At 36.3% G+C, this 25,247-nt stretch overlaps 3 protein-coding genes, 2 long non-coding RNA genes and 1 pseudogene across 7 annotated transcripts; 2 read left to right on the forward strand and 4 right to left on the reverse strand.

The window, feature by feature from the left end:
• Positions 1-359: 359 nt before the first annotated feature.
• LOC140785338 (uncharacterized) lies at positions 360-1,689 on the reverse strand. The gene has a single exon (XM_073133207.1). It carries the CDS (start codon positions 1,317-1,319, stop codon positions 480-482), a length of 840 nt encoding a protein of 279 aa, XP_072989308.1. The 5' UTR covers positions 1,320-1,689; the 3' UTR covers positions 360-479.
• Positions 791-3,358, forward strand: LOC140785347 (uncharacterized; annotated as a pseudogene).
• Positions 3,359-5,067: 1,709 nt separating this feature from the next.
• LOC140793049 (cytokinin riboside 5'-monophosphate phosphoribohydrolase LOG3-like) lies at positions 5,068-6,827 on the reverse strand. The gene is made up of 7 exons (XM_073144386.1): positions 6,467-6,827; positions 6,285-6,382; positions 6,170-6,200; positions 5,982-6,081; positions 5,816-5,886; positions 5,568-5,711; positions 5,068-5,408 (listed from the first exon to the last, which is right to left on the reverse strand). Exons 1-7 carry the CDS (start codon positions 6,581-6,583, stop codon positions 5,310-5,312), a joined length of 660 nt encoding a protein of 219 aa, XP_073000487.1. The 5' UTR covers positions 6,584-6,827; the 3' UTR covers positions 5,068-5,309.
• A 409-nt stretch (positions 6,828-7,236) lies between these two features.
• Positions 7,237-8,445, forward strand: LOC140802021 (uncharacterized). Its single transcript, XR_012111568.1, has 3 exons — positions 7,237-7,518; positions 8,115-8,172; positions 8,271-8,445. It is a non-coding gene; the product is annotated as an uncharacterized lncRNA (long non-coding RNA).
• Positions 8,446-11,719: 3,274 nt separating this feature from the next.
• Positions 11,720-18,289, reverse strand: LOC140798978 (NADH dehydrogenase [ubiquinone] 1 beta subcomplex subunit 2). Of its 2 annotated transcripts, XR_012110933.1 has the most exons (5): positions 17,976-18,189; positions 14,022-14,067; positions 13,824-13,892; positions 12,282-12,360; positions 11,720-12,096 (listed from the first exon to the last, which is right to left on the reverse strand). XR_012110933.1 is itself a non-coding variant. In XM_073153073.1 (4 exons), exons 1-4 carry the CDS (start codon positions 18,077-18,079, stop codon positions 12,076-12,078), a joined length of 240 nt encoding a protein of 79 aa, XP_073009174.1. In that variant the 5' UTR covers positions 18,080-18,289; the 3' UTR covers positions 11,720-12,075. The 2 variants fall into 2 exon arrangements, 1 of the variants encoding a protein (XP_073009174.1); XM_073153073.1 differs by lacking the exon at positions 12,282-12,360 and having other exon boundaries at positions 17,976-18,289.
• Positions 18,290-18,715: 426 nt separating this feature from the next.
• On the reverse strand, positions 18,716-25,032 carry LOC140798016 (uncharacterized). Of its 2 annotated transcripts, XR_012110765.1 has the most exons (5): positions 24,738-25,032; positions 21,862-22,077; positions 19,909-21,765; positions 19,652-19,740; positions 18,716-19,156 (listed from the first exon to the last, which is right to left on the reverse strand). It is a non-coding gene; the product is annotated as an uncharacterized lncRNA (long non-coding RNA). The 2 variants fall into 2 exon arrangements; XR_012110764.1 differs by lacking the exon at positions 18,716-19,156 and having other exon boundaries at positions 19,333-19,740.
• Between the last annotated feature and the right edge of the window lie 215 nt (positions 25,033-25,247).

The following is a 25,247-nucleotide window of genomic DNA, read 5'->3' on the forward strand; positions in this document are numbered from 1 at the left end:
AGTTAGAGAAGTAAAACAGGAGGTTAACATATGCTTATTCTGTTCAATCTTTTAATTTTAGTTCTTGATCAATTCTACATATTGATAATTTTCTCCTACCTATACAAAATCAACCATAAAAGTATGGTGTGACAAGGTTATAAGAGAGTAGTGTGATTATCTACTAGAATATCAGCCAGAACCATCTTGTAATTTCATCACAGGATTTGGAGCTGGAAAATTTCTACTGGCCATGGAATACTGTCTACAGGGAAGCCAGTCCCAAGTCACATACAAGCAAAAGAAAATGAACAAATCACTACAAAGAAAACCAAGCTATGAAGAAAATCCTTGTATAAGATTCTTTTTTTTTTTTATTTTAATTCCATCATCACATTATACATTTAAATTTTTATACAACTATGGCTGGTAATTATCAGTCAGAATCCTATAAAAGGCGGACGCCGACAATATTTGCAAGACAAAAGGCTTAGGGATCTTTATGAGCTAAGGATATTTAGCAATGAAACTCTGGTTTGGATGAGTCTTCTGAATAAGCTTTCTATTCCACTCTCTAGGCCTTCAATGTTGCCTTCTAATGTCTGCAATCGCTTTTGCATCCTCATTATGCTCGCATCATCCAAATCCTTTCTCAAACAAGAAGAAAAGGCAAAGGCATCATCATCATCATCATCATCATCCTCGCATGCGGCTTTGCTCTTGCGCAGATTCTTTGAGACAAGAGACCACCTGCTAGTCTTTTGCCTCACCATTCTTGTGGACAAGAATGACAAAATAGATTGAAGCAGAGAGATGGTGATCTCTCTTGCTTCCATCAATGTCCTAATGGCATTTGATGGATCTTGGTCGTCTTTAACGTGGGAGATAGCTTCACTGTACTTTGGACTACTCATCAGCTTCTTGATGTCCTTGCTTGCCTTCTTTACCAAGCGAGTGTATGCTCGCACTTTGCTTTCAGTGGCTGCATCATTTTCTCGTCGAAGAGTTGATACAACATCTTGAACTTGTTCTCTGATTGCAGTCAAGTTATCTCTCATGAAGGAACAAACATCCAATAGTCTTACAGATCCTTCCAGCTCCAATTCTATCCAGTTCCTTTGCTTGGTATTGGAGAGACCGTTTTGGTTGCTTGGTACGCGAAGAAACTCCTCCATGCATTCGTACAAATCTCCAAGCCCTCTTAATCCATCGCACGTCGTTTGCGCCGTGAAGGTGGACGAAGCCATGCAAGCCCTCAACTTGCGGAGCTCTTCTTCAATGTTGAGCTTAACAGGTAGAGATCTCGATGGCAAGCTGATGGATCTTAGATGGCATGCCATTTTTACTCTGTATAACTGCAAGAGCCAAGGAACTGAAGAAGGAAGAGAGAGTTTGGTTTGTTGACTTGATCCTTGGCTCTTCTTATCTATATAAACCAGAGCCCATCGAATCTTTCGTACGAGGGGACACCGGGAATCTCGATTAGCCAAGCTCTCATGTGCTGCCGATCTGGATCCCTTTGGTAGCCATTTCCGCAAACATTTTCGTGAGCATTTATCCTTTACAAATGCTGGCGAAATAGTCGCTGATTCTATGTTGGTTGCAAGAAGTAGACGGCACGAATGGACTGTCAAAAACTATACACCAAGGAACCAGGATCTAGTTTGACCAAAGGGACACCAAGAATCCTAGTCACTGTAGGTCTTGGTGCTCAACGTGGTTCTTGCAGCCATTTTCGCGAACAGCTCGTGTTCGTTATTTGATGCCCGACACCTGCGCTGTTCAAGGCTGGCAGGCTGCCATGTTTCAGGCGGAGCGAGATCAACCTTACTCGAACCCGTTTGCATTCGGGTCAAATCCATTCTTGCACCCTAGCCAACCAAACAAAACCCGATCCACATAAGACGAATACTAAATACCAACGGTAGCCACAACATTTGGATGCTAATTTTTGGAACAGAACAACCCTGGACAACTCACGTAGAACATTTAAAGAAGTAGGGAACGCATGCGACCTGTTTGTGGTAATGGCTACAAGAACCACGTTGACAGCGCCAGTGAATCCATTATAACTATTTGATTCCTCTAGCAAACCTTTATTTTTCTCGTGAACCGATTTAGTCTCTTCCTTGGATCCAACACTAACTTGGTTATTTATAACACTCGTGCTGTGGATCTTGCTGCTAGTATTTGGAACACAACAGCCTTGCTCTATGAAGAAATGTCAGGTATCTGATTCATTTCTTGCACTAGAAAACTAGTAGAAGAACAGAACTTGTTTGCTGGAGTTGCTACAAGGACCATGCTGCCAATTGCTCACCATCATCAACAGCACATGGAAGTTTGGTTAAGCAAAGATTCTTGGTGTCTCTCCATCGATCTAACTGCTAATAATTTCTGTTGTTTATATGAAGTAGGAAGTGTTGAAGAATGAAGTCCATCACAACTATCTCTCTTTGATTCTTCTAGGAGAGGAGTTCTCACAGTATACAGCGCAAAGATGTCTTGCCATCTTCGATCCATTAGCTTGCCATCGAGACCTCATTCCCTTGTGCACAAGGTTGAAGAGGAGCTGCAGGAGCTAAGGACTCACTTGGCTTCATCTTCCTTAACAGCACAGATGATTTGCCGTTCCTTGAAAAAGATTGGAGATTTGTATGAATGCATTGACGAGCTATTTTGCTTGCCAAGCAACAGAAACGGTCTCTTCCACCCACAGCAGAAGAAATGCGTGGAGGAAGAAACGGAGAGATCTGTCAGATTGCTAGATCTCTGCGATGCAATGCGCGGTAACTTGTCTACGATGAAGGTGCATGTTCAAGATCTCAGTTCAGCTCTTCGCAGAGGAGGAGATGCAACTCTTGGAAGCAAAGTTCAAGCTTTCATTCGCGCGGTAAAGAAGGCAAACAAGGATATCAAGAAGCAGACAGGTGACAAGTATGGAAATACTTGTGCAATCAAAGAGGACTGTGATCTTCTAATGGTGATTAGGATTTTGATAGAAGCAAGAGAGATCACCATCTCTCTACTTCAATCTATTTTGTCATTGATGTCGACAAGAAGATCGGCGAAACCAAAGAGTAGCAAGTGGTCTCGTCTCAAAGACATTGCAAAAGAAGGTTGCATGTGAGGAGGAGGAGGAGCAAGAGCATGATGCCTTCATCTTTGCCTCATATAAGATGAAGTATATGAATGATATGAGCCTGTTGAGGGTGCAAAAGCAATTGAAAACATTGGAAGACAGCATTGAAGGTCTAGAGAGTGGAGTTGAATGCTTATTTAGGAGGCTGATCCAAAGTAGAGTTTCTCTTCTAAATATCCTTAGCTCATAGATATCAGCTCACACCTTTGTTTCTCCAATTCTAATGCACAGTGATCAGCATCCGCCTTTTACAGGATTGCTGATAACCACCAATCTTTTCATCTTTGCATACAAATTTACATGTACAATGTGAAGTTGGAATTAAAATCAAATATTTTATTTCATCAAACTTCAGAGCTGTATATTTCTTCTGTTGTCTTGCTTCTCTCGATTATTTAGTCTACTTACTGTGTTTTATCGGATTATTTAGATTGGCTTGAAAATAGGCCCATTTAAGATATAATTCCTTATAGCATGTATAATAGAATGTATAACATATATAATTTAACATCTATCCATCTAGATGTGAAACAATTGAAGCACGTATTAGCACATAAATAATATAACCTCACCAAAAAAATTAAATAAAAAAAAAAAAAACTATGCGCATCTTCTTATATTTAACAACGCTTGACTTGAGATGTTCTTGTAAAACTCAATATAATGCAGGATCGATCATTGAATTGCTAACTGAAGTATAAAAAAGGAAAAGAAGAAACACCATCTTTGAGTCTGGTCTAGTAGTGGTCATGGTTGGTGTTAGGCAGGGAGAACATAAAGGTTGGTAAAATTTATGTAGCTAAAGAAAGTTTAAAGTGATAAGAAATTGGCATTAGATTTTTGATTAACCCAGTCACCCACCTAGCTAAGGAATATTATTAGTAGGCCTAACCAAACTCAAGACTCTAGATTGGTCCTCACAACTACATGCAGTTCTTTGGACTAAAAGACTAAATGAAGACTTCATACGCTCATAGCCAACTTAAAAACTAGGGCACTGTTGTTGATGATTCAACTATAGGGTAGGATGTTTTTATCAGAAAGGACAATAGTTAATTCATGGGCTGCAAGATAGCAAGAAACTAACTAAGGGAGAAAAACAAAGGCATGGAGAGTAATTGAGATAGTACCACCTAGAAGAGACAATAGTATCATAGGAAGTAAAAGAGCAAGTTTAACTATGAAGTCCAGAGTAGGTAGCAGGAGACAATGATGAAAGTAACAAGGAAGATGCAAAGTGTTTCTTAAACTGGAAAGAGGTAAATGCTTCCTAATTTTTGGGAGAAAGCCTAGAAGAAGAACCACACCTACTAAGGAGTGTGCTACTTACTTAGCCTCATACTTATGCTTTGCACCTAGGCAATATTTAAAGATGCAAATCAAAGACTTCAATGGCAGTCTCATTGATTGCAGCTTGCACTTCTTTTTTCTCCCACATTTGGCCGCCAAGTAAGAGAACTAAAAGCTCTTTGTTTTTTAAGTGTGAAATAGATTAATTGAGAGGAATCTCTCTTTCTTAGGTCTATACTCCGACTGTCCAAAGAAAATCAAAGCAGCACGATTTATTAATTAAAATCTGACACTCTTTTCGGGAAAAGAAGTGATAAACCCAAACTCCCATCCACAGATATGCATCTATAGCAATCAATCATTCTATCAAAAAAGAATTATTATGCAAAGAGACGTTTTGTGCACTATAGCTGCAAATAAGTTGTATTCATATACTACAGTTAAATCCAGCTTGAGTTATATATATCCAACAAGCAACCAGAGAAGTTTTTATCCCTGCAAGGTTCGTTATATATATTCACCACAGTTGCTTCAAGTACCAGGGACAACAACTTAAACCCACAATCCATTCATTTCACTCTGCCACCTCCAAGGACTAGTAAGTCTAGAAGAGTTAACTTTTAGTACTTTGCACTCAAACATAACTGCCAGAGAGCTTGTACATAAAGATTGCTACATATATTGCATCAGTATTAGTAAACTAGTACTGTATTACATACAATTACCAAGCTAAAAAGCCCTAGAGACAAAAGGATTGACACTTGCAAATAAGTACAAAAAAAGGGTCATCTGGAGCAAAACGCACCAAAATATTCCAGCCTTCTTTGCTCCCCATACTTTCATACATATATAATATATGATAATAATAATAATAATAATAATATTTTTTTTTTTACTGCTACCTAGCTATCTCAACATGGAGAGATGAATTATATCCCACCTGCTCCATTTCCCACCTTAGCTTTGCTACCACGGCGTCTTCCACGGGTACGTACTCCTGTGTCACATGACAAACAGTTGAAGACTTGAGAACAAGGACTAGATAAAAAAAATCAAATGAGCTTTTACTAGCTAATACAAGTGTCGTAATGTGAAGCCATAGTTGAGACCAAGTCAAGGTTAATTTTAATGGGTTAATCTTAGATTAATTAATTACTTCGAGCTTTTGGACTAGGTCTTTGGCATTGGTTGCAGATACTATGATGTGGCGTTGGTATGGTTGGATGAAGCCATCGTCCACAGCCTTATCGATGAAGGCAAGGAGGAAGTTATAGTAGCCATCCACATTAAGCAATCCCACCTGCCATAGTTCGTCGTTAAAGATTACAACACTTGGGTTTGTGATTAGTGACCAAAGAGATCTGAGGTACCAAAAAAAAAAAAAGAAGTTTGGAATTGGCTTACTGGCTTAGTGTGGATGCCAAGCTGAGCCCAAGTGATCACCTCCAATAACTCCTCTAGAGTTCCATACCCACCTAATATTGAACACAAGCAAACTAATGCATGGATACAAAAGATGAAGTCTACCAGACTAATGCAAGAATATTAAGGTAAAAGATGGAAACAAAACCAGGTAAGGCAATGAAAGCATCGGAGTGGCGAGCCATCTCAGCCTTGCGTTGATGCATACTACTCACTGCTCTGACCTCTCCAAATGTCTCCCCTGTGATCTATATCACCCCCAAATAGTTACATAAGGTTTTGGGCATGGTACACACACACACACAACTAACAAGAAGAGGCGAGATTAATTCCAACCTCTTTACGCATTAGAGTAGTTGGTATGATACTGCAATAAAGACCAAAAATTTAGATTAGAAACGAAGGAGATTAAATAATTAACGCATAGGATTAGTTTATAGTTTATACTAACCCAATAACGTGGCCACCCCCTTTGTGAACTGCCTCGGAAACGAGACCCATGAGCCCAATACTCCCCCCACCGTACACCAAATCGACCTTCCTTGCCACCTACGAGATTTTTAGGCAGAAAGAATGAGAATAGAAGAGACCCCTATGCTAATTTCTCCTAATTAGCCATGGGAGATCACGTACCAGCTCTTCTCCGAGCTCAATGGCAGCATCTTGGTAGCTATTACGCTTCCCTGAGCTGCTCCCACAGAAGACGCACACCCTTTTGAACCTTGATTCCAGTACCTTGGTCTCCTCCATTCCCGGTTCTTTTGGGTTTATGTTATAACTTTGATCCTCTTCTTTTCTTCTCCTTCTCTTGATCTTTTGGCTTTTGCGCAGAAACTTGGGTTCCCGTGGCTAAAAGGAGAGAGTGGGTCAAGGACTGGAAAGGTTGGATATATTTGGCTTTTGGGGAGAGGAGTAAAGACAAAGGTGGGGGACTAGAGGAGAGAGAAAGAGAGAGATGGTAGAGAGGAGGAGGACGAGGTTCTCCCTTCACCCACGTAAGTGACTCTGGTGGGCTTTTCTAATTCTTTGCATTACTTCTTGCACCTGCTAGATATATATATATATATATATATATATATAGATATCATCCATTAAGAAAAATAAAGTTGGTGATAATCTGCACCAAAGTAATTAACAATTAAAAATGAGGAAAAGAAATAAAGGCGACGAAACGAAAGACATTCTTCAACCTTGGCCTTGGGAAAATTCCAACCGTCAAACGTCTCTCCGGCCCCCTGTCTCGGATTTAGCACACGCAATCATCATGCTTCCTTTGTCCATCCGCACGTGTGGACCGTCCATTTTCCCTCTCTCCCCCCCCCCCCTCCCCACCCCTCTTTCTCCCGGGAAATTTGCAAACCCACCCCTACTGCTCCCACTATTTGTAGTTTTGTACCATCACCCATTCCACTCCCTCAAAAGTCCTATCCACTGCCATTTATATTCCATTATAACTCCCTCTTCCTCTCCCCTCTCCCTCTCCTCTGCTATGCTATCTCTCATCCATCCATCCATCCGTAGGCCCAGAGCCTATCAAATATATATACAACCAGCTGTATGTCTTTCCTCAAGTGGGACAAGTGAAGGGATCAGAGCATTAAAGGGGAATGATTTAGATGCCACGTTTACTCATGCATGGGTCATATGGATCTCTTGTTCACTGTTTACTTCTACTGGGGTCTGAGGTTGGAGTTAGCTAATATTTATTGATTGTTGTCTTGGTTTTGTGATATCTGACTTCAATATAGCAGTACAGATAGAGAGATTTTCCCTTTTTCTTTCCTTTTGTTTGTTAATTTTTGGATATTTGTAGCTTAATTAGGATTTTGTCCTCTGTTTAGGGGTTTCTTTTGGCAGTTAGTACAATCAAGCAGTAGTTTGGATGTTTAGTTTACTTCATTAGATAATCAATTGATCTCTAAAATAATTGACTTTTTTCTCTTTTAATAATTCAAAAGCAAGTAGAGTATAAGCTATATCATAACTTATGTTATCTCTTAATAATTAATTTTAGACGGACAATTAAGTCAACTCTTTTATACAAATAGTCTACAAAGTTTATAAATACCGCTCCGTGCATAAGTTTATAAATACTTATTTCTTTATATCTTTTTTTGTCATCTAAATATCATTTTATCAAATTATATTTTCAAAATTTTTTTTTGCATTACATTAAATATAATTATTATATTAGTTTACGATCACACGTTACAAGCTTTCACACTGCATAGATGTTTAGTACATTGATCACTATTCCTAATTCTGGTCCTGGGCATCGCAGATCGTCAATTTCAAATCAGACGGCAAAGATGAAGGGGGCGAAAGAGTAGAGTTGATAGGTATTTTTTTCGTGACTAAAAAAAGTCAGGAATTTAATTTCAACTCTAAATAATATTATAAAGAAATTATTTTGTGGTTTAACTTCATTCGATTTAAGCCTCGAGCTACGAAAAATAAAAAGAAAAAAAAAAGAAGCGGAGGAGCTGGCGGACGTGCGGAGGAAACCCCGTGAAAGGGACCAACAGCGAGGGATGGCGCAATCATTGCGGGGCGCCGCCACGCGTACCGTGGTCCCAATCGGCGGTCCCCGATCCTGCGGTGCACTTTTGGTACGTGACAACTGTGATGAGGGGTGGGGGGGGGGGGGGTGAGGAGGGGATTTTGTAACGCCGGATCCGGATCAACTTTGGTCCGTCCAATGTTCCCGAAATGGATTCGCCTTTTGAATGCGCCTCATTAATTGCCAACGTATCTAATTAATTAATTAATTAATGAAACTTATAATTTCATTTATTTTTTCTTTATTACGTGGGGGTGAAAAGGGTGAGTCGTAACATCACCATTTATTTCCCGTTACATCACATAATATATATGCTCACGCGCGCGCCACGTGATGGGATGATGGGAGAGGGAGGAGCGCATGTGGCCGTGGGACCTAGGAATTGGGTACAGTAATTTGACTGTACTTTGCTTCTTATTCCTGGCGTAAAATTAATTGCATACATTTATACGTTGGGGAATTTAATTACAATCTTTTTTTTTATAACAAAAAAAAAAAAAAAGGGTTCTTAATTGGGTCAAAGAAATGGAGATGTCGGATTCTTGTTCGAAATCCCACTCAACATTACATACGGAAGCAATTAAAAGATGCTATGAAATATTGAAATGTGGCGTCCAAACTTTGTTTGCTTTTGAGTTTAGTTGTTGTTGAACTGAGGTTAGCTGTAAATTAGGACACAAAAGTGTATTATATTTAGTTGTAAATTAGGCGAAGAGTGTAGTTCCTATCTTTGACGTTATATGAAAATTTTGAAAATAAAATAAAGATATGTAAAGGAGATAGATCGAAATACCCTTTGAAGTATAAAAATAATATTATTAAATTGAAAGTAATTATTAAAGTTTAAAAATTCTAAAAAATTGAATATTTTGCTTATAAAAATACTTTTTTTTTGTGTGTAATAAGAAGCATAGGACTTATAAGCTCACAAATGACTTTATTAGCTTGTAATGAATAGCTTTTTTTATTTTTTTTTGCCTCTCTCTAAGGTTGCGGTGCGGGTCCGTAAGGCTTTGTTTGCTTTAAGTTTAGAAATTTTTTTTAAACTAATTTAGTAACCAAATATATATATTTTTTATTTTTTTATATTTAATTAAATTTACTAACTAATTAAATTCGGAGTTTAGCCTCGAACCAAATAAGACCTAAGTTCATTGCTCACTTACAACTTTGTAAAAAATTTGTCACTACTATAAAGAGGGTAATATATATTTTCCTTTATATAATTTTTTTAATCTATTTTTCTGTGCACATAATTATAACACATTTAGTATGGCTTTATATTCACTTGGTGGCTCCTGATGTAGCGATGACATAGTCCAAAGTAGAAATATGAGTTCAAATGCATGCATGGTATAAACCTACGAGTTACATGTAGACCTGCGTGGACACCTTCAACCAAAGCAACCTACTTTTTGACTAATTCCCTTCTATCCCAACCAGCAACTTAAGAAGTTGGAATTATCTAAGTTAATGTTGGAGTAGATTAGATGAAGTAGCAATCAAGGAGGAACAAAGTTAGCTTTAGACTTTGAAAACCTTTTAATGAATAGATAGGGAAAAGAATCAATAGAAAAAGAAAGAAAAAAGAAGAAAAAGAATCGGATGATCTCTTGATTGAAATGACCAAGAAGAAAAAGAAAGAAAAATTATGATCAACTAAGCACTCTCTAGGGGTTGCTTAAGAATAAGAAAAAGAATCTTCTAGAAATATTTACCGAATACAATTGGAATATTTTGAGAGATAAATTTGAAACGTAGCCAGGATGATCGATATTTGAGAGAAGAGATAATGTAGGAAGAAAATGAATCTCAATGGTGGCCGAAATAATTTGTAATTAATTATTATCTAATCTAAGAGCAAAATAATAATTATAAAATATTTATTTTTAAAAAAAATTGTATAAAATAATATAAAAGAGAATGATAAATTACTAAATTAAAAATAAAATATGTTATTATTTAATTACTATATCCGAATAAGGAGGATTATTATAAAATAAGCTTTATTTATATTTTAGAAGTGAAGGGGGCCTTAATAATAATAAGAGTATCCTGTGAACTCTTCCGAGACTTCGGAGTCTAATATATATGACATCAAAGTAAACGCACGTTTAGTTTGCTTTACGTGTACAACTTCTCTAGTAGTATTTGAGTGGATTGGGTTTTAGGAACTTTTGAAGGTCGTACGTCTTCTTCCCCCGCAACTTTCTGAAGAGAATGGTGGTGGTATGGATATGGACTATGGACTATGGACTATGGACTATGGACTATGAACTATGGACTATGATGGACTATGGCGTCGAATAATATATCTACAAGTATGCATCTTTGAAAATTTCCAAGTAAAAGAATTGCTCAGCTGATTCAAGTACTAGTGTTTTCTTTGGACACGGTTGTACATGTTACTTTCCAAGAGAAAAGGAAAACTCCTTTGGGTTCCTTCCTGGAAACGGCACAAACATATGCATGCTTAATTTCTATGTTTTGAAGGTTTAGGATCTCAGTCTAGTAAATTTAGTCAAATCATCCTATGTTAACTATTTTATTACCACTAAAATCTCATTATATAGATATTTAGCATTCGATGATCTTGTATTTTACTTTTCAAAAAACACTCTTTTGAGTTAACCGAACCTAATAGTAGTTAAACGAATTAGAGAGTTATTTTTGAAAATAAAAAAGCTAAAATACTTCCTATTTGACCTTAAAATTTAGTTCGAATGTTAACCAAATACTAGAGTCGGCTATATAATATGATATGAATGATAATGAAAATTAAAATATATACGATGTTTGTAAGAAAATTATGTAAATTTAATTCCTTACAAGTTACCAAGGCTTGTGATCTAATGAGCAGTATGGATAAACCACCAGTGTAGCTCAATAGTTACTTTTTACCCACTCATAAAAGTAGGTATATAGTATCGATTAAGCTCGTTTTTTAGAGAAGTGACGAGCGGTGGATTAACTTCTATTTATCTAATCTATAAAAGCTATGGGAAAAGAGCAGCAGCATGGCTTTTGTCCTCTCTTGCCTTCTCGCTGCTTCTGTCTGGAAGTTTACTTCAGAGGAAGGGAAAATTAATGGACGACAAGACAGCAGCAATCAAGTGCAGTCACAGACCATATTCGAAGATTTGGAAATTGCAGATGTCTCCACTTGGGTTCATTCCCATAAAATGCAATGCCAAATGTAGACCTAAAAGGATTTCAGAGGATCGATGCATGGGCATGGGCATGGGCATGGGCATTTATGTTGAAGTCCATCTGTAATGCTTCATCATATCTCAAGCAGCAAGAACAATTTAAGTGCAACCAAGAAATGGCATCAGGATCTAAATAGTTTAGAATAAGTATTCTTAAAATACAATATTAAAACGACAAATCCAAACACTGGCTGGAATCCATACAAAATGGCTGCCACATACTTTTCCAATGATGCTAATACAAATTTTTAAGCAAAGAAAAAATTACGCAGATATTTACTGAGACTGGAAAAAAAAAACAAAAACCAAGTTCAACAATAAGCTCCATGCGGCACAAATTTGTATCCACTTGGTCAGAGATATTAGACAACAAAACAAGATAAGCAGCTTCGTGTCCAAACTAAACTTTATTTTCCTAACATTGTGGTGACACAAGCGAGCATCAGTGGTAAAGCCTCGTCAGCACTGCGCACCTAGGATGTCTGCTGAGATGCCTGCATAATAGAAGGTTAGTAACAATATTGCAAAACAATTGTTAAGCTTTCCTTTCTACCTTTCTTCTAATCCAGCGTTCACTTGAATTTTCTAAAAAAGATGATCTTCCTAATGGCTAATAGTAATAGTAAAGCTAACTGTATGCGCTATATTTCCAAACTAAAAACCAAGGCCACACCTGTACCTGTTCTCAGGAACCTCCCATGTTCCCTATCCCTGGTAAGTTACAACGTAAGAGAATTTCATACCGATGGTACAATCTCCTAACGATAAGTATTCGTTAGCTAGAGAAATACAAGGATCAAAATGATAGGTTAAAAATTTAAGCCAAAAACAACACCTAAATCAGAATAGCATTATATGCTATTAACAAGATAGCATATAATGTGGGCCTTTGGCTAATACTGTAGAATCCAATATGATAAATTAATTTCATTGCAAATCTTCAGCAAAATACCTTGCCAGTACTGCTAACCAATCCTATACAAGTAATTAATATATTAGATAGTTATTTTTCACTGTACCTCTAATGATTAGATAGACAAATTCATATGTAAGGAATAGCACAATAACAATGACAAAAGGAATGTTATGAAGTCCAAATCTGAAGGTAAGAAATTTATGATATTTTTATGGGTGGTAGCTTGGTGAATTAAGGTTCTAATGGCTTTGGTTTCACGTGATTCTAATAATTTTGATTTCACGTGAATCTAAGATCGAAGTGAAAAGATATAATCAAAATAGTGAAGAAAAGTTAGAACTGTATAGATTTGTAAATATCCAACGTTGTGGAGGTCGTCGAAAGGTAACAGTTAGCTAAGATTAGTGGTGGACAACCGTAAAGCAGGTGATTCACGGAGAAAGATGGTGACTAAAGTATGAATATTTTAAAGGGATCATGGGTTACGATCTACTCTTACAATAATAAGAACGATCAAACAGCTACGATAAAAGATAAACTCAAAATTCATTCAACGATAATAATCAATCCATGACTACTCTTATTTACAAGAGTAAAGTCCTAACGAATCAGATCTACATACGAATTATTCACTTTAATTCAAAATCAAATAGAATAAGCAAATTATACTAACTAGATTCGATTTAACTTACTCGACTCACGTGGTCGGATCGGAAGCAACTCATTTCATATCAACAAACACCACTTCCAAAATTAATTGAAAAGAAATAAAATTTGTAAAACAATCACTGACGAAACAAAGAGAATAGTGAAATTCTAAAATTAATCAAAAAGAAATAAAATTTGTATAACAATCACAGATGAAACAAAGAGAATAGTGCAATAACCATTAATGACTACAATAATCAAGACATGCCTCCCGAGGTATCCGCAAATGCAGTCAACTACTTGGTAACTATACAATCTTATCTCCTTATCAAGAACTTTAAAGCAAGCCTACAACCCCATTCAATAAAACAGTTCCCAGCTATTGAATCCCAATGTTAAAATTACATGAAAATATGCAAAGTGCATAGAAACTGAACATGTGAAGCACAATATCTGGGAACAAGTTTATTCTAGGATAATATGTCATCCATCAACTTTAGGCCCAATTTCATGTTACAAAGTCCTTTTTTTTAAGACAATTAGGTGCTTGTTGATAGCCTAATGAGAATCTCTAAAAGCCACAGACTCAATCAAGCAACAGATTTGAGCATTAAAGAAGCATTGGAATCTCTACTAAAATCGATTACATTACAGTACCTCATGCTCGTTGTCGTGCTCATGTCCATGCGAGTGGTCCCCGTGCCCCTCCCAGGGATGGCGCCAACCCTATAAAGATAGCGACCAATGGACAGTTATTTGAGATCACTAGAACATTGTGTGCGCGCGCTTATGAAAGTCCGTAGACAGAAGGTTATAAGTGTAGTTGAGTGGAATGAACTGGAATAAGAAATTTACCAAGACTACAGGACCATCTTGCTTAGCCCTGTATAGTACCCAAAACCTGGAAAGATAAGTAACATGGAGTTTTAGATATTCACAGCTACAAAGTTTATGTATGCTAGTGGCATCCACAATAATGCATGGGCCATGAAGAAATCAGCATAAATCCATAGAAGATACTGGATATGTGGACAAACAAGGCTAATGCCAGAACAAAGATTTATCATACAATCTAAATGCTACAATTAGAAAACTTGCTTTGAGACATCATATATCTACAATTTGTCAGGAAGAACTTTCTAAATATTATATCGGTTTAAGTCCAAGATAACCTCTAAAATACTAAATCTCATAACCTTAAAAGGCAAACCAAATTACATCCTACTTTCTTGTGCTTAAGAATAGAAGGTCACAACGATCCCCTATTTGTTCAAGATCCCATGGGGCTCAAAACAGTGACTTAGGACTTCTTTCATTTATTACTTCTCTTCTAGGTTCCCTAAACCAATTTTCAGTTTACTTTTCAGAGATCATTGCAGAATGAGGTCAAGATAACTTTGATATCTACAGAAAATAATTACTATTTACTACCAAGGATAGTTGTGCCGACCGGCACGGATGCATGCCGATCGCTTGCCGATCCATGCCGATGTGGAGCCAATTTTTTCAATTTTTCCTTATTTTTATCGATCATCATCAAACAATTTTAGTATTATTCTTGTGCCGGTAAATTAAATTACCATCATCAATATGATTGAACATTATTAATAGTAATTTAAAATAATATTTTTATATTATTCTTGTGCCGGCAAATAAAGTCTTTGATCCTCACATTTATTCTATATTCAACTAGATATTAGTTTTAATTATTATATATTATCAATTAATATTATGCGTTCAATCATATTATATGTTCAATTATATTATGAAGTATTCAATCATAATATGAAGTGTTCAATCATTAATATAAGTTTTAATGAATATATCTAATTATATTGTGTTGAATAATATTTATATTTAATTATTGTATATCTTTAATAAAATATGTCATTTACAAAATAGTCTAAAGATAAAAGATTGTAATGTAGGTTTCAATACATATATTTAAGTCAAAACTAAAGATTAACGTACTAAAGACTCAAAAACATCTTTAAATATTCTAATTTTTTTATTAATAATATGTTAAATATGTGCCAATGGCACGTAGGTTTCAATACATATATTTAAGTCAAAACTAAAGATTAACGTACTGAAGACTCAAAAACATCTTTAAATATTATATTTTTTTTATTAATAATATGTTAAATATGTGCCAATGGCACGTAGGAGCGTACCGATTGGCACATGCCGTGCTAATGGTGACACGACATGGCCATCGTTGGTTACTACCATACAAAGGTGATTAACCCAAAGTCAGTTCTAACTTCTAGGAAAAAAGAGGCCAAATCAGATTAAAGCAATAATGGTAGGAAAATATTGTAAAAATAAATAATCTTGCAAGTTTCATCCTTTACCAATGATGTTCTGCCTTAGTTTTCAACAAGTTTCTCTTGATATTGTTTTGTCTTGAGCGAGACTACAAACATGTTACTACCATACCTAACCAATGGTGGCACGAGATATGGTAGTAACCAATGATGGCCATGTCGTGACACCATTGGCACAGCATGTGCCAGTCGGTATACTCCTAAGTGCTATTGGCACGTATTTAACATAGGCTTACTTAGAAGAAAAAGGAAACCCAAAGGAATACACTATTGGAGAACTATAGTAAAAGTATCTACTTTTAGACTGGGCAGCATGTCAATTGTGCTTCAAAAGACCCTTAAAAACAAAACAACTTTTCTTATATAGGGAACCAAGTACACAAAAAACCTTAATTTTCCAACTCTTGCAAAAGGTTTTGAATATATGCTTTGTTAGTTCGAGAAGGAATGATTTTACAGGAGTGAATGACTATTATGATTTATGGGTCTTTGATGAATTTCATGAACCAAGTGAAGACTCGGGGATTCAGGGTGCGACAGAAGAGGGAACTGCTTTTGCTAATACCATTTAAAAGTACTAGATGGACAAGAATGTAGACTTGATTCAAAATATGTTAGGATTTTTACCAAAAGGCAAAATGTACCCATTATTATGATTGCGAATAGCCTGTCCTCAGCTATGCTGAAACATGGACCCTTCAGAGCAAGATTTTTTAGATTATATATTTAGTCTAATCTGAGGGATCTTAGTGAAGAAAGAATTATTGCTACTCTCTGGGGATGCTGTCAAAGAAGAATCAAAATAACTTTGGAAAAAAACTTTGACGAAACACTACAAAGGGATACATCTCTAGAATACAACCACTATGAGGGGATAATTGTTCCTAAAGCCATCCAAAATGTAGAAAGAATTCAAAAGTTAAAAACCATACATCCCTTGGTTAAGTTCAGAACTAGGAGAGCTATACTTCTACACTAGGGAAGGGCAGTGTCTACAAATTCAAAGTATAAACATTGAAAAGAAAAAGGAAAGTACAGAGGATGAGGAAGGAAAGACGTCAGTTTTAACTTCTAGGAAAAAAGAGGCCAAATCAGATTAAAGTAATAATGGTAGGAAAATAATGTAAAAATAAATAATCTTGCAAGTTTCATCCTTTACCAATGATGTTCTGCCTTATTTTTCAACAAGTTTCTCTTGATACTGTTTTGTCTCGAGCGAGACTACAAACATGGTTCCAACATAAAGGACATCAATCAAGCTGTTCGACTATAGATAATATTATTTATTGACTACAACCTTGATAGCAGGTGTGTTCCTGCTCAAAGAAATATTTCTAGATGTTATCTTGTTTAGAATATTTACACTAGAGTTTACAAAAACTTTAAAAAGTTGCACAATATATTTGGGAAAAGCTGAGTGTTCAGAGCTCAGAGAAAATAGCACATATTTTCTTTATTCAAGTTACTCTACTGCAGTTTGAGGAGATTCTGTGTCCAGCTCTTCTATAGAGATAATGTCGTAGCTAACAATTGTGGCATTGAACACATGAAGGTTAATCGACCAAACACAGAATGTGTTGCCGCATATTTTTTAGTATTGATTTAGGGTATCCTTAATAATCAGACATCCAGATGAACCTAAATCCTCTCCCTTTTGAAAATTCAGCATTCTACCAAAGCCTATAAAAGATATGATCATATTTAAACAATATAAACCAATATCAAAAGAAAATACCTCGTAAGTTATTGAAACAACTTTAGCGAAGTTTGTTTGAAATATGTTCAATAGAACAGGGATTTATGTGATCGATAATCTACCCCAAATCCGACTTAGATGGATATGAATATTAAGTAATATCAGCTGATTACATGGACCAGATATTGTTCAATATGCAAAGTTTCTGATTATGTGCGTTTAAATTTGAATTTTGCTTATATAAAATTGATACTAAGCTATGCAGGAGGTGAATTTTTATCTATAGCTGGTTTTGTATCATTTGGATCCACATGATTTGAAAAGCAATTGGTTGTCTTTTAATGGAACAGACGTGAATCATGAAGTCAGATATGGATCATGGAGCAGTTCTGGAACAATTACTATTTTTTCCAAAACCAACAAACAGAATGTCCTTTGTATCTGAGCTATTGAGATAGATTTATCCTTTCTAAAAATTTATCCTTCTCCCAATTTAAAATATGAGCTAGTTCCTTCTAATCGCCACAATCCCTAACAATGATTTGAACACAGTAAGGTGTTAAGATAAATTCAAACATTAATTAGATCATTCCTTCATCAATACGCCACTAAAATTATCATCAGATCCCCAAAGTCCACTTTGCCATCATTTGGACGGAGATGAACAGATTGGCCATCCATAGGGCTTAAATTCAACTAGATAGAATTGGAGAAGAGAAGGGAAGGAAGGGAGAGGAAGAGGGGATTTGGGTAATGGCTAAAGGGGGAAGGGGGCGGGAAAGTTACCACATCATGGCGCAGAGGCCCTTGCCGGTGACGGTGTGCCATCGCTTGGGGTGGTGAATCGTGTATCCCTTGTACGTCGTGCTTCCGCTCCCGCCGCCGCCCATCTCTCTCCTTCTCCCTTCTCCCTTCTTCCTTCTCGCGATGAGGTTTACCGGAAACGAAGACTTGGGAGAGTGTAGGGGCGGATCCTCTGCTGCTAAGAGTGTAGGAACTTCCTGCAGCTTACATATCAGGATTTGATTGGCTTGGTCCTATTTCTTTCTCAGATATGGCTTTAGTAATTTTATTGCATCTGATTATTTATTTATAATAATAAAATCTAGTGTATACGTACACTCTATTATAATAAAATTAAAATATGTATCAAACTATAGCAAATATATATATATATATATATATATATGCACCCAGTTTTCTATAAGCTCCCACATATCTATAAATCAATTTTCACACACACACACACACACACACACACACATATATATATATATATATATATATTGGAAATTGGAAACCTTTTATTTTACCCACATTTTTAGTTTTCTTAATTTTCCATCTGATAGGTATGTGTCGAGATAACTCCACAAGCACTATATTTCATATGTGACTATGATTAGGTTTAAAAATAGTCCATTTGGATACTTGAAAGATGAAGTGTTCAAATTAAAATAATGGAAAAGAAAAGGAGAGCTCCAAACAGAAAACTTCTCAATGTTCTCGATGTACTATATATGTGTGTGTTTTGAGTAAATGTCTTTTTAAGTCTTATTTTGCAAAGGAAGAAAAATACAAAGCTATCAGTTTGGCATACACTAACAAGACTTGCCTGTCGAGCCACAGAGTTCAAGGAAACTTCTACATGAATACAGAATATATCATCATTTTTAATAACTTCTCTTGGCTCTTAAAATACTCCAAATCTATGGACCAAAGATGGTACATGAGATATGCTGGAAACAAATCCATTATGGAAACATGACATTGTCTTCAATTTGCAAGGAAGCAATTAAGAGTTATCCAATACCCAAATGAGAGGGGCCCTTGTGTTTGCTCTGAGTACTATTTAGCATCTACTCCTTGTCTTCAAGGAGTAACAGCAACTTTGTCCTCAATAAGTACTAAAGCAATTAGGTGATAGATACATTATACATCTCAGATTCTCAGTTGAAAGTCACGTTCACCTACATCCACAGTAAATTTATGAGCTTCGAACTTTCATATTGAATCCAGATATCATATGAAGACCAAATTCAGCTGTGAATTTGGTGAGTAAGCTTTCGCCCAACAAATAGTAACAGAAGTCTGGAAAAACAAGAAGACAGCAAGAACAGAAACAGGGAAAAATACAATGTTGGCATTAGGCACATTAATAGGATGGACCCAACATGCTGTGTACTCCCAAGCTGTATTATTATGAGATGCATTTCAAACCACTAGTATATCCTTCATCCTTCAAGAAACAATTGCCAATCAATCCAAACATTACGCACCCCACTATATCTATGTATATCTTCTAATCACGTGGCATTGCCCCTTGCTGACTGCTGACAGAGAAAGCTACTTCTATGCCATAGTTCATCCTTCCTGGCCTATAAAAAGATGACAGTTTTCTCTACAACACCACATTAAACCACAAAGTTCTAACTTCCTGTATTCTTTCACAAACAAGTACTCACCATGCTTCATTCCAAGAGACTTATTGAGATGGCAAGGAAGTGGCAGAAGATGGCTGTCTCAAGAAGAAGGCAAATCACAGCAGCGAAACCTGACACGTGTTACGATTCTGATGAGTGCAGTACAACTTCAGTTGCAGAAAAGGGACACTTTGTGGTGTACACAATGGAAGGCAAGCGATTCATGGTTCCCTTGGCATATCTTGGGAGTAGAATCTTTGAAGAGCTCTTTAATATGTCCAAAGAGGAGTTCGGCTTACCAGGAGATGGGCCTATAACTTTGCCTTGTGATGCAGTCCTCTTGGAGTATGTTATGTCTTTGCTTCGGAGACGGCTTTCGAAGGAGATGGAACTAGCGCTCCTTAGCTCAATATTGATCCCTCGAAGTCATGCATGCTCTTTGCCTCCTGCAGGATTTAATAACCAAGTAGATGTCTGTAGCTTCTAAGAAGCAGGAATAAAATTTTCTCTCTTACATTGTACAGAGGTTTCATTATTTAATATTTTGCCTTTCATAAGAGTATGTGCACACATTATGCCATGCTGTGAACTCAGAAACTCATTCTCTAATGTCATATAAAATGACCAATTGCTCTAAAACCTTAAGCTGACAAAGAACAATATACTTTACTATAACACAATGAAAAACAATATGTAACAATCTCTCAAGCTCTCAGAACATGACAAGAAAAATTGACATAAAATGTTCATCTTAAAATCCTGTCATTACAGATAAAAGTACAATAATTGTAGAAGTCCAAACTGCTAGTCCATTGAAGGGCCTTAATCATCAGCATGTGCAAGTCTGCTCAGCATTAAGTGAGTTAGGCTGATTGAGATATCCCTTTTATGTCTATCTTTCTTTCTTAAGCCCTTTGAATAAACTTCTTTGCACATATTAATCAGGCCCAAAACAATGATTGAATTTTGACTATCATACAACTGTCTTATACCTTCTGGGGAATTGACAAGAATATCACCTTTTTTTGTCAAAGTTTCTTATGAGGTGACATCTGACCATAAAATGCTTAATCTCTTATGTTACATCTGATCTATAATCCTAGTATAGATCATAATCATTATATAAGACCATTTTCCTAGGAAATTTATGCTTCTGTTTGCTGAAAATTAAAAATTTACACAAGAAACTACGTAACAGAGTATCCACATAACGTGCTGGAAATTAAATTAGTAAGAAATGAAGCAGAAGCATGATATGTGATACAAGCTGACAAGCATGGTCACACTTCTCCAATGAATTCTAGTCAGCTGAGTAGTTTGCTTAGTAATTCGCAGCATGCAAATTATTGGCAAACAATTGACAAATTATACAAATATTTAACTAGCTATTTATATATTTCAAGAGTGATACAAATTATTTTGGTTAAATTAATATAGGAATGAAGAAAGTCTTATAGAGTCATGATTAAAGATTTTAGGACGCAGGGCCCCCCTTGATCTTTTTTCCTTTTTCCCTTTCCCAAAAACTGATATTGTGGGTACACCCAATTAAGGGCCCTTTTCTGCTTCTGGTACTATGCAGACCCTAGTAAAATTTTAACTCTATTCTTAGAAGATGAGATTGGTTCTCAATAATTGAAGCCACTGGGAAAGGAAGAAAAAGGAAAAGGAGAAGGGCAGCTACAAAGTTAAAGTCAGGCAGACTAGTAGGCTGGACCCATCATTTTATTTGCATATCTAGCCACTAATATGTGCTGGACCCTTCATGAAACATTTATCCAACCAATCCAACCATGTCGTGTTCAATAGCAACCTCACACCTACTAATCACATGGCATTGCTCCTTGCCAACTGATCATAGAGATAGCCACTTCTTGTCATGGACCCTCTTCCTAGCATATAAGTAATGTGAGATATTTGAAAGTCCTCAAAAATTCCAGAGCCTTGGCAATCTATATCACTTCCTCTAAGAAGTGTATAATTTCAGCCAAAAAAAATCATATTGCAGTCTAAGAGGTTTCTTGAAATGGCAAAGAAATGGCAGCGGATGGCCATCTTGGGGAGGAGTAGGATTGCAGCAGCGCCAACTGATGCATGTCTTGAGACTGATCCGTGCAGTTCTTTGGTGGCAGACAAGGGTCATTTCATTGTGTACACTGCAGAAGGAAGGCGATTCATGGTTCCCTTGATCTATCTCAATAGCAAAATATTTAATGAGCTTCTTAAATTGTCTGAGGAAGAGTTTGGGTTACCGGGAAATGGGCCCATAACCTTGCCTTGTGATGCAGTCTTCATGGAATATGTGGTGTCTCTGCTCAGACGAAGGGTCTCCGAGGATGTGGAGATGGCGCTTCTTAGCTCGCTGTTGATTCCTCATCACCAAGTATGCTCTTTGACCCCTGTAGGACTCAATAAGCAGCCAGCCATTTGCAGCTTCTAAAGCCATGCAGGATGCTAACATGTGGTCCCTTATTTTTGTACAGAATATGTATGAGTTTGCAGAATTTGCAACAGGATATACAGAGTTTACTTCACAACAACATGATGTTTTACTGACAAGAAACTTTCAATTTTTGAAATGTAAATGTATCGTGTAAAATTTCCACAAGAAAAATGATTGCTTAAATAAACAAAGGCTTTGATTCGTGATACTTCATGACAGTTTTGGAATACCACAAATAATAAATGTTTATTAGAGATTACCTAGTGTTTTCTTCCTTGAAAAAGTATGAAATTTAATGTGTATTATTTGGCAAGCCAACACGCTAAAAACAATTAGAGAACACGGTGTTATGTTAGTGATCTTGAATCTTATTTAGAGTTTGATAGTCTAAAATACTATGAATTCTTGAAGATTGAAATCATCATTCAAGATATAATTGGGCTGAGTTTTCTTGTCCAAGAAAAATAGTGAGATCTAGATAAAATAACAAACAGTACTTGTATTCATGGCAAAGTTGAGAGTAAAAATTGGGTATCACCAATATATCCCATGTTTGAGCATATAAATTTAAATTCTTTCCTTAAACTCCTCTCTGTCCCAAAATCAGTGCCAAATGGGTGCTCAAGTGTTGGGATAAAAAAAAGGGATAAACAGGGTTTTTTGGGTTAATTTATCTCAGGTTTTGGTTGAGATAAAAAAAAGGGGTTATCTCACTCTTTTATTCCAAAGGAAAAATAACCATTTGTCTTTTGTAATATATTATTTCAGGTACCCACATTGTAATGTGATTTTAAACCTATTTTTCATGTTTCTCCAAAAGAAAAATCTATTCACATTAAACTAGAAATAAGGCAACAAAGTCAATTTGATCATTTCTATCTTTTATCCCAACTATCACAGTCAAACACCATTTTTATCTCATATTTTTATTCAACACTTATTCAAATTTTACTATCTAAACACCCAAAGAGAAATTGGTATAAAAACTATCTTTATCAATCTTATCTCATTTTATCCCTATCCCAATTTTCCTTATCCAGTTGTCCAACGGGCCCTATAAGCTTAGGATTTTAAAGCAAGTCAAGTAACATAATTTGATTTGAGTAACAAAATTAAAAAAAAGGAAAAAAGAAAAAGAACTATAACGATGACACAATAATTAAGGTAAGGTAAGAACAAGCAACGTAAACTTACAAGTTATAAGAACAATCATATGAGCAACTTGTGATGTTTCAGTTTTCACATGGATCCCAGTTTCAGCCATAGCCAATCCCAACTCAAGAACAATCATTTCAAATAAATGAAGGTAAATTCAACTTACTATAGTGGAAAGATTGGATATTGCCAACGCATGTGTGAAGATGGTTGACAATGGGACTGAGGAGTTACTCAAAGCAGAAGTAAGCTACTAGGTAAATGATTTCAATCAAACATGGACAATGCTACATTGGGGTGGCCTTCAAACACCACCAGCAACAAGATCCACATTTCAGATATAAAATCTTTGGGTTTCATGTGCATCAAGACCATTACCCATGAGTGGCTGTACTAATATCTATCATCTAATGAAGAAAGCTTTTTGTCTGCTTCTACAGTCTCTTGCCTGTCTCATGAATTGAACTCTTACCAAATCCCAGACATTATTATTGCAAGGTATGATTTATCAATCATGTGGCACATGATAGTGCTCCCTAACAATCTCGAAAACACTAGGCTCCTATTCTCACACAGTATGTCTTCTCTTGTTCTTCATATGTACTTCTGCTTCTTTATGTACATTTTTTTCACAATATGCAACTTAACAACATCAATTATGGCACTTTGGCTTGATTAATGATCCAAAAGATCAGTCAATGATAAAGAAATTATAGATACTTCTGTTCTATTGAATTTACTAACTAAGGAGTTTTTACAGTAAAATAAATAGAACAGGTATATCAACCAACAACACAACAAACAAGAATCCACAAATATTGCTTCAGTCTCCTAAGTCCATTAATATATTGGAATTGAATTTTTCTTTTTCTCTCCTTCCCATTCAAATGCCACTGGATGCACCTCTGATCAGTGTACTACATACCCCCTGCCTGACTCTCTCAAGCCAAGTCCGGAGTTTGAACTTTGGAGCAAGCAAAATGTTTGCATTTTTAATCAAACATGACAATAATATTCTGGAGACCAAATTCTAGTCCTTTCAAATAATTTTGGTTGTGGATCTTGGAGTGTTGCTTTGTATCAAATTGTATATTGAACGCCTAGATTCATCAATCATCATAGACAAGTGTGAGTCCATCAGGATATCTGAAAAACTATTTTAAGTTTGTTTATATGTCTGTATATATTCTTACTCTCCTTGATCTACCTTACCTTCTCACTTCTCACTTTCTTCCTATCGAATCTATTTTCTCCAACACAGCAAAATAACCATCAGGCAGTCTCTAAATACTGGAAGACATGTCATTTACAAAACCACCCCCATCTGATAGTTCTTACGATTGAGGTAGAAATGAATTTGATGTAAACAAACTTCAAAATTGTACTTGAATATTCCAAATCCAAGATTGCAATTAGTTAATCTAACAAACTATACTCAGCTGATCCGGCAAAGCTTGCATCAAATCATATTCCTGTAATAAACAAGAGGCTGATCCCTAATAGTAACATAATAATAGGGGAGATACGAACCATGAGGAGGAATTCGAGGAGAAGGTAAAGAAAGAAACAGTGGCTCAATCGTGATTGAATTGGATTTGGTACTCCTCATCTGCTCCGCCAGATTGGAGCGCCTGATTATCTTAACTGACCACTCCAATTCGAAGGACAAAACTCAAAGCACAGACGTGGATCGATTCACTCTGCCCACCAAATGCTCGCCCAATGTCCGCAAAGAAGACATGATCCTCGCAAGGAGGACGCTTGAGAGAGGAGGAGACGAGTGAAAGAAGCCATGAGTAGGCCCACGGCTAATTACTGGGGCTCGTTTACTCTAGGTACTTTGAGTCAAACTAAGGAAGTGGGCATTTGACTTTTATTTAAGTACATTTTTATCCGGGATTTATCAATATTTTTAATCATTAACAAAGAATCCGAAAACTAGATATGGCCGCACAGAGAGCCAACCAAATCTTTATAAAAAGACACTATTCGATATTACCGATCTTTATCCTAACATACTATTCGAAAAGAGTGGTTACC

This window comes from Typha latifolia, chromosome 1 (assembly GCF_019914945.1).
Source record: "Typha latifolia isolate L0001 chromosome 1, TyphaL0001v2, whole genome shotgun sequence".
Lineage (NCBI taxonomy): Eukaryota > Viridiplantae > Streptophyta > Magnoliopsida > Poales > Typhaceae > Typha > Typha latifolia.

Bases quoted from the DNA above. Each gene is read 5' to 3' on its own strand.
- LOC140793049 (XM_073144386.1), bottom strand. From the start codon at position 6,583: ATGGAGGAGACCAAGGTACTGGAATCAAGGTTCAAAAGGGTGTGCGTC. The intron at 5,712-5,815 runs GTAAGCCAATTC...GAACTATGGCAG, and splicing joins TTGGCATCCACACTAAGCCA to GTGGGATTGCTTAATGTGGA. The intron at 5,409-5,567 runs GTAATTAATTAA...CATGTGACACAG, and splicing joins ACCTAGTCCAAAAGCTCGAA to GAGTACGTACCCGTGGAAGA.
- LOC140785338 (XM_073133207.1), bottom strand. From the start codon at position 1,319: ATGGCATGCCATCTAAGATCCATCAGCTTGCCATCGAGATCTCTACCT.
- LOC140798978 (XM_073153073.1), bottom strand. From the start codon at position 18,079: ATGGGCGGCGGCGGGAGCGGAAGCACGACGTACAAGGGATACACGATT. The intron at 13,893-14,021 runs GTAAATTTCTTA...CTATCTTTATAG, and splicing joins AAGATGGTCCTGTAGTCTTG to GGTTGGCGCCATCCCTGGGA. The intron at 12,097-13,823 runs GTACTGTAATGT...TCTATTATGCAG, and splicing joins AGCACGACAACGAGCATGAG to GCATCTCAGCAGACATCCTA.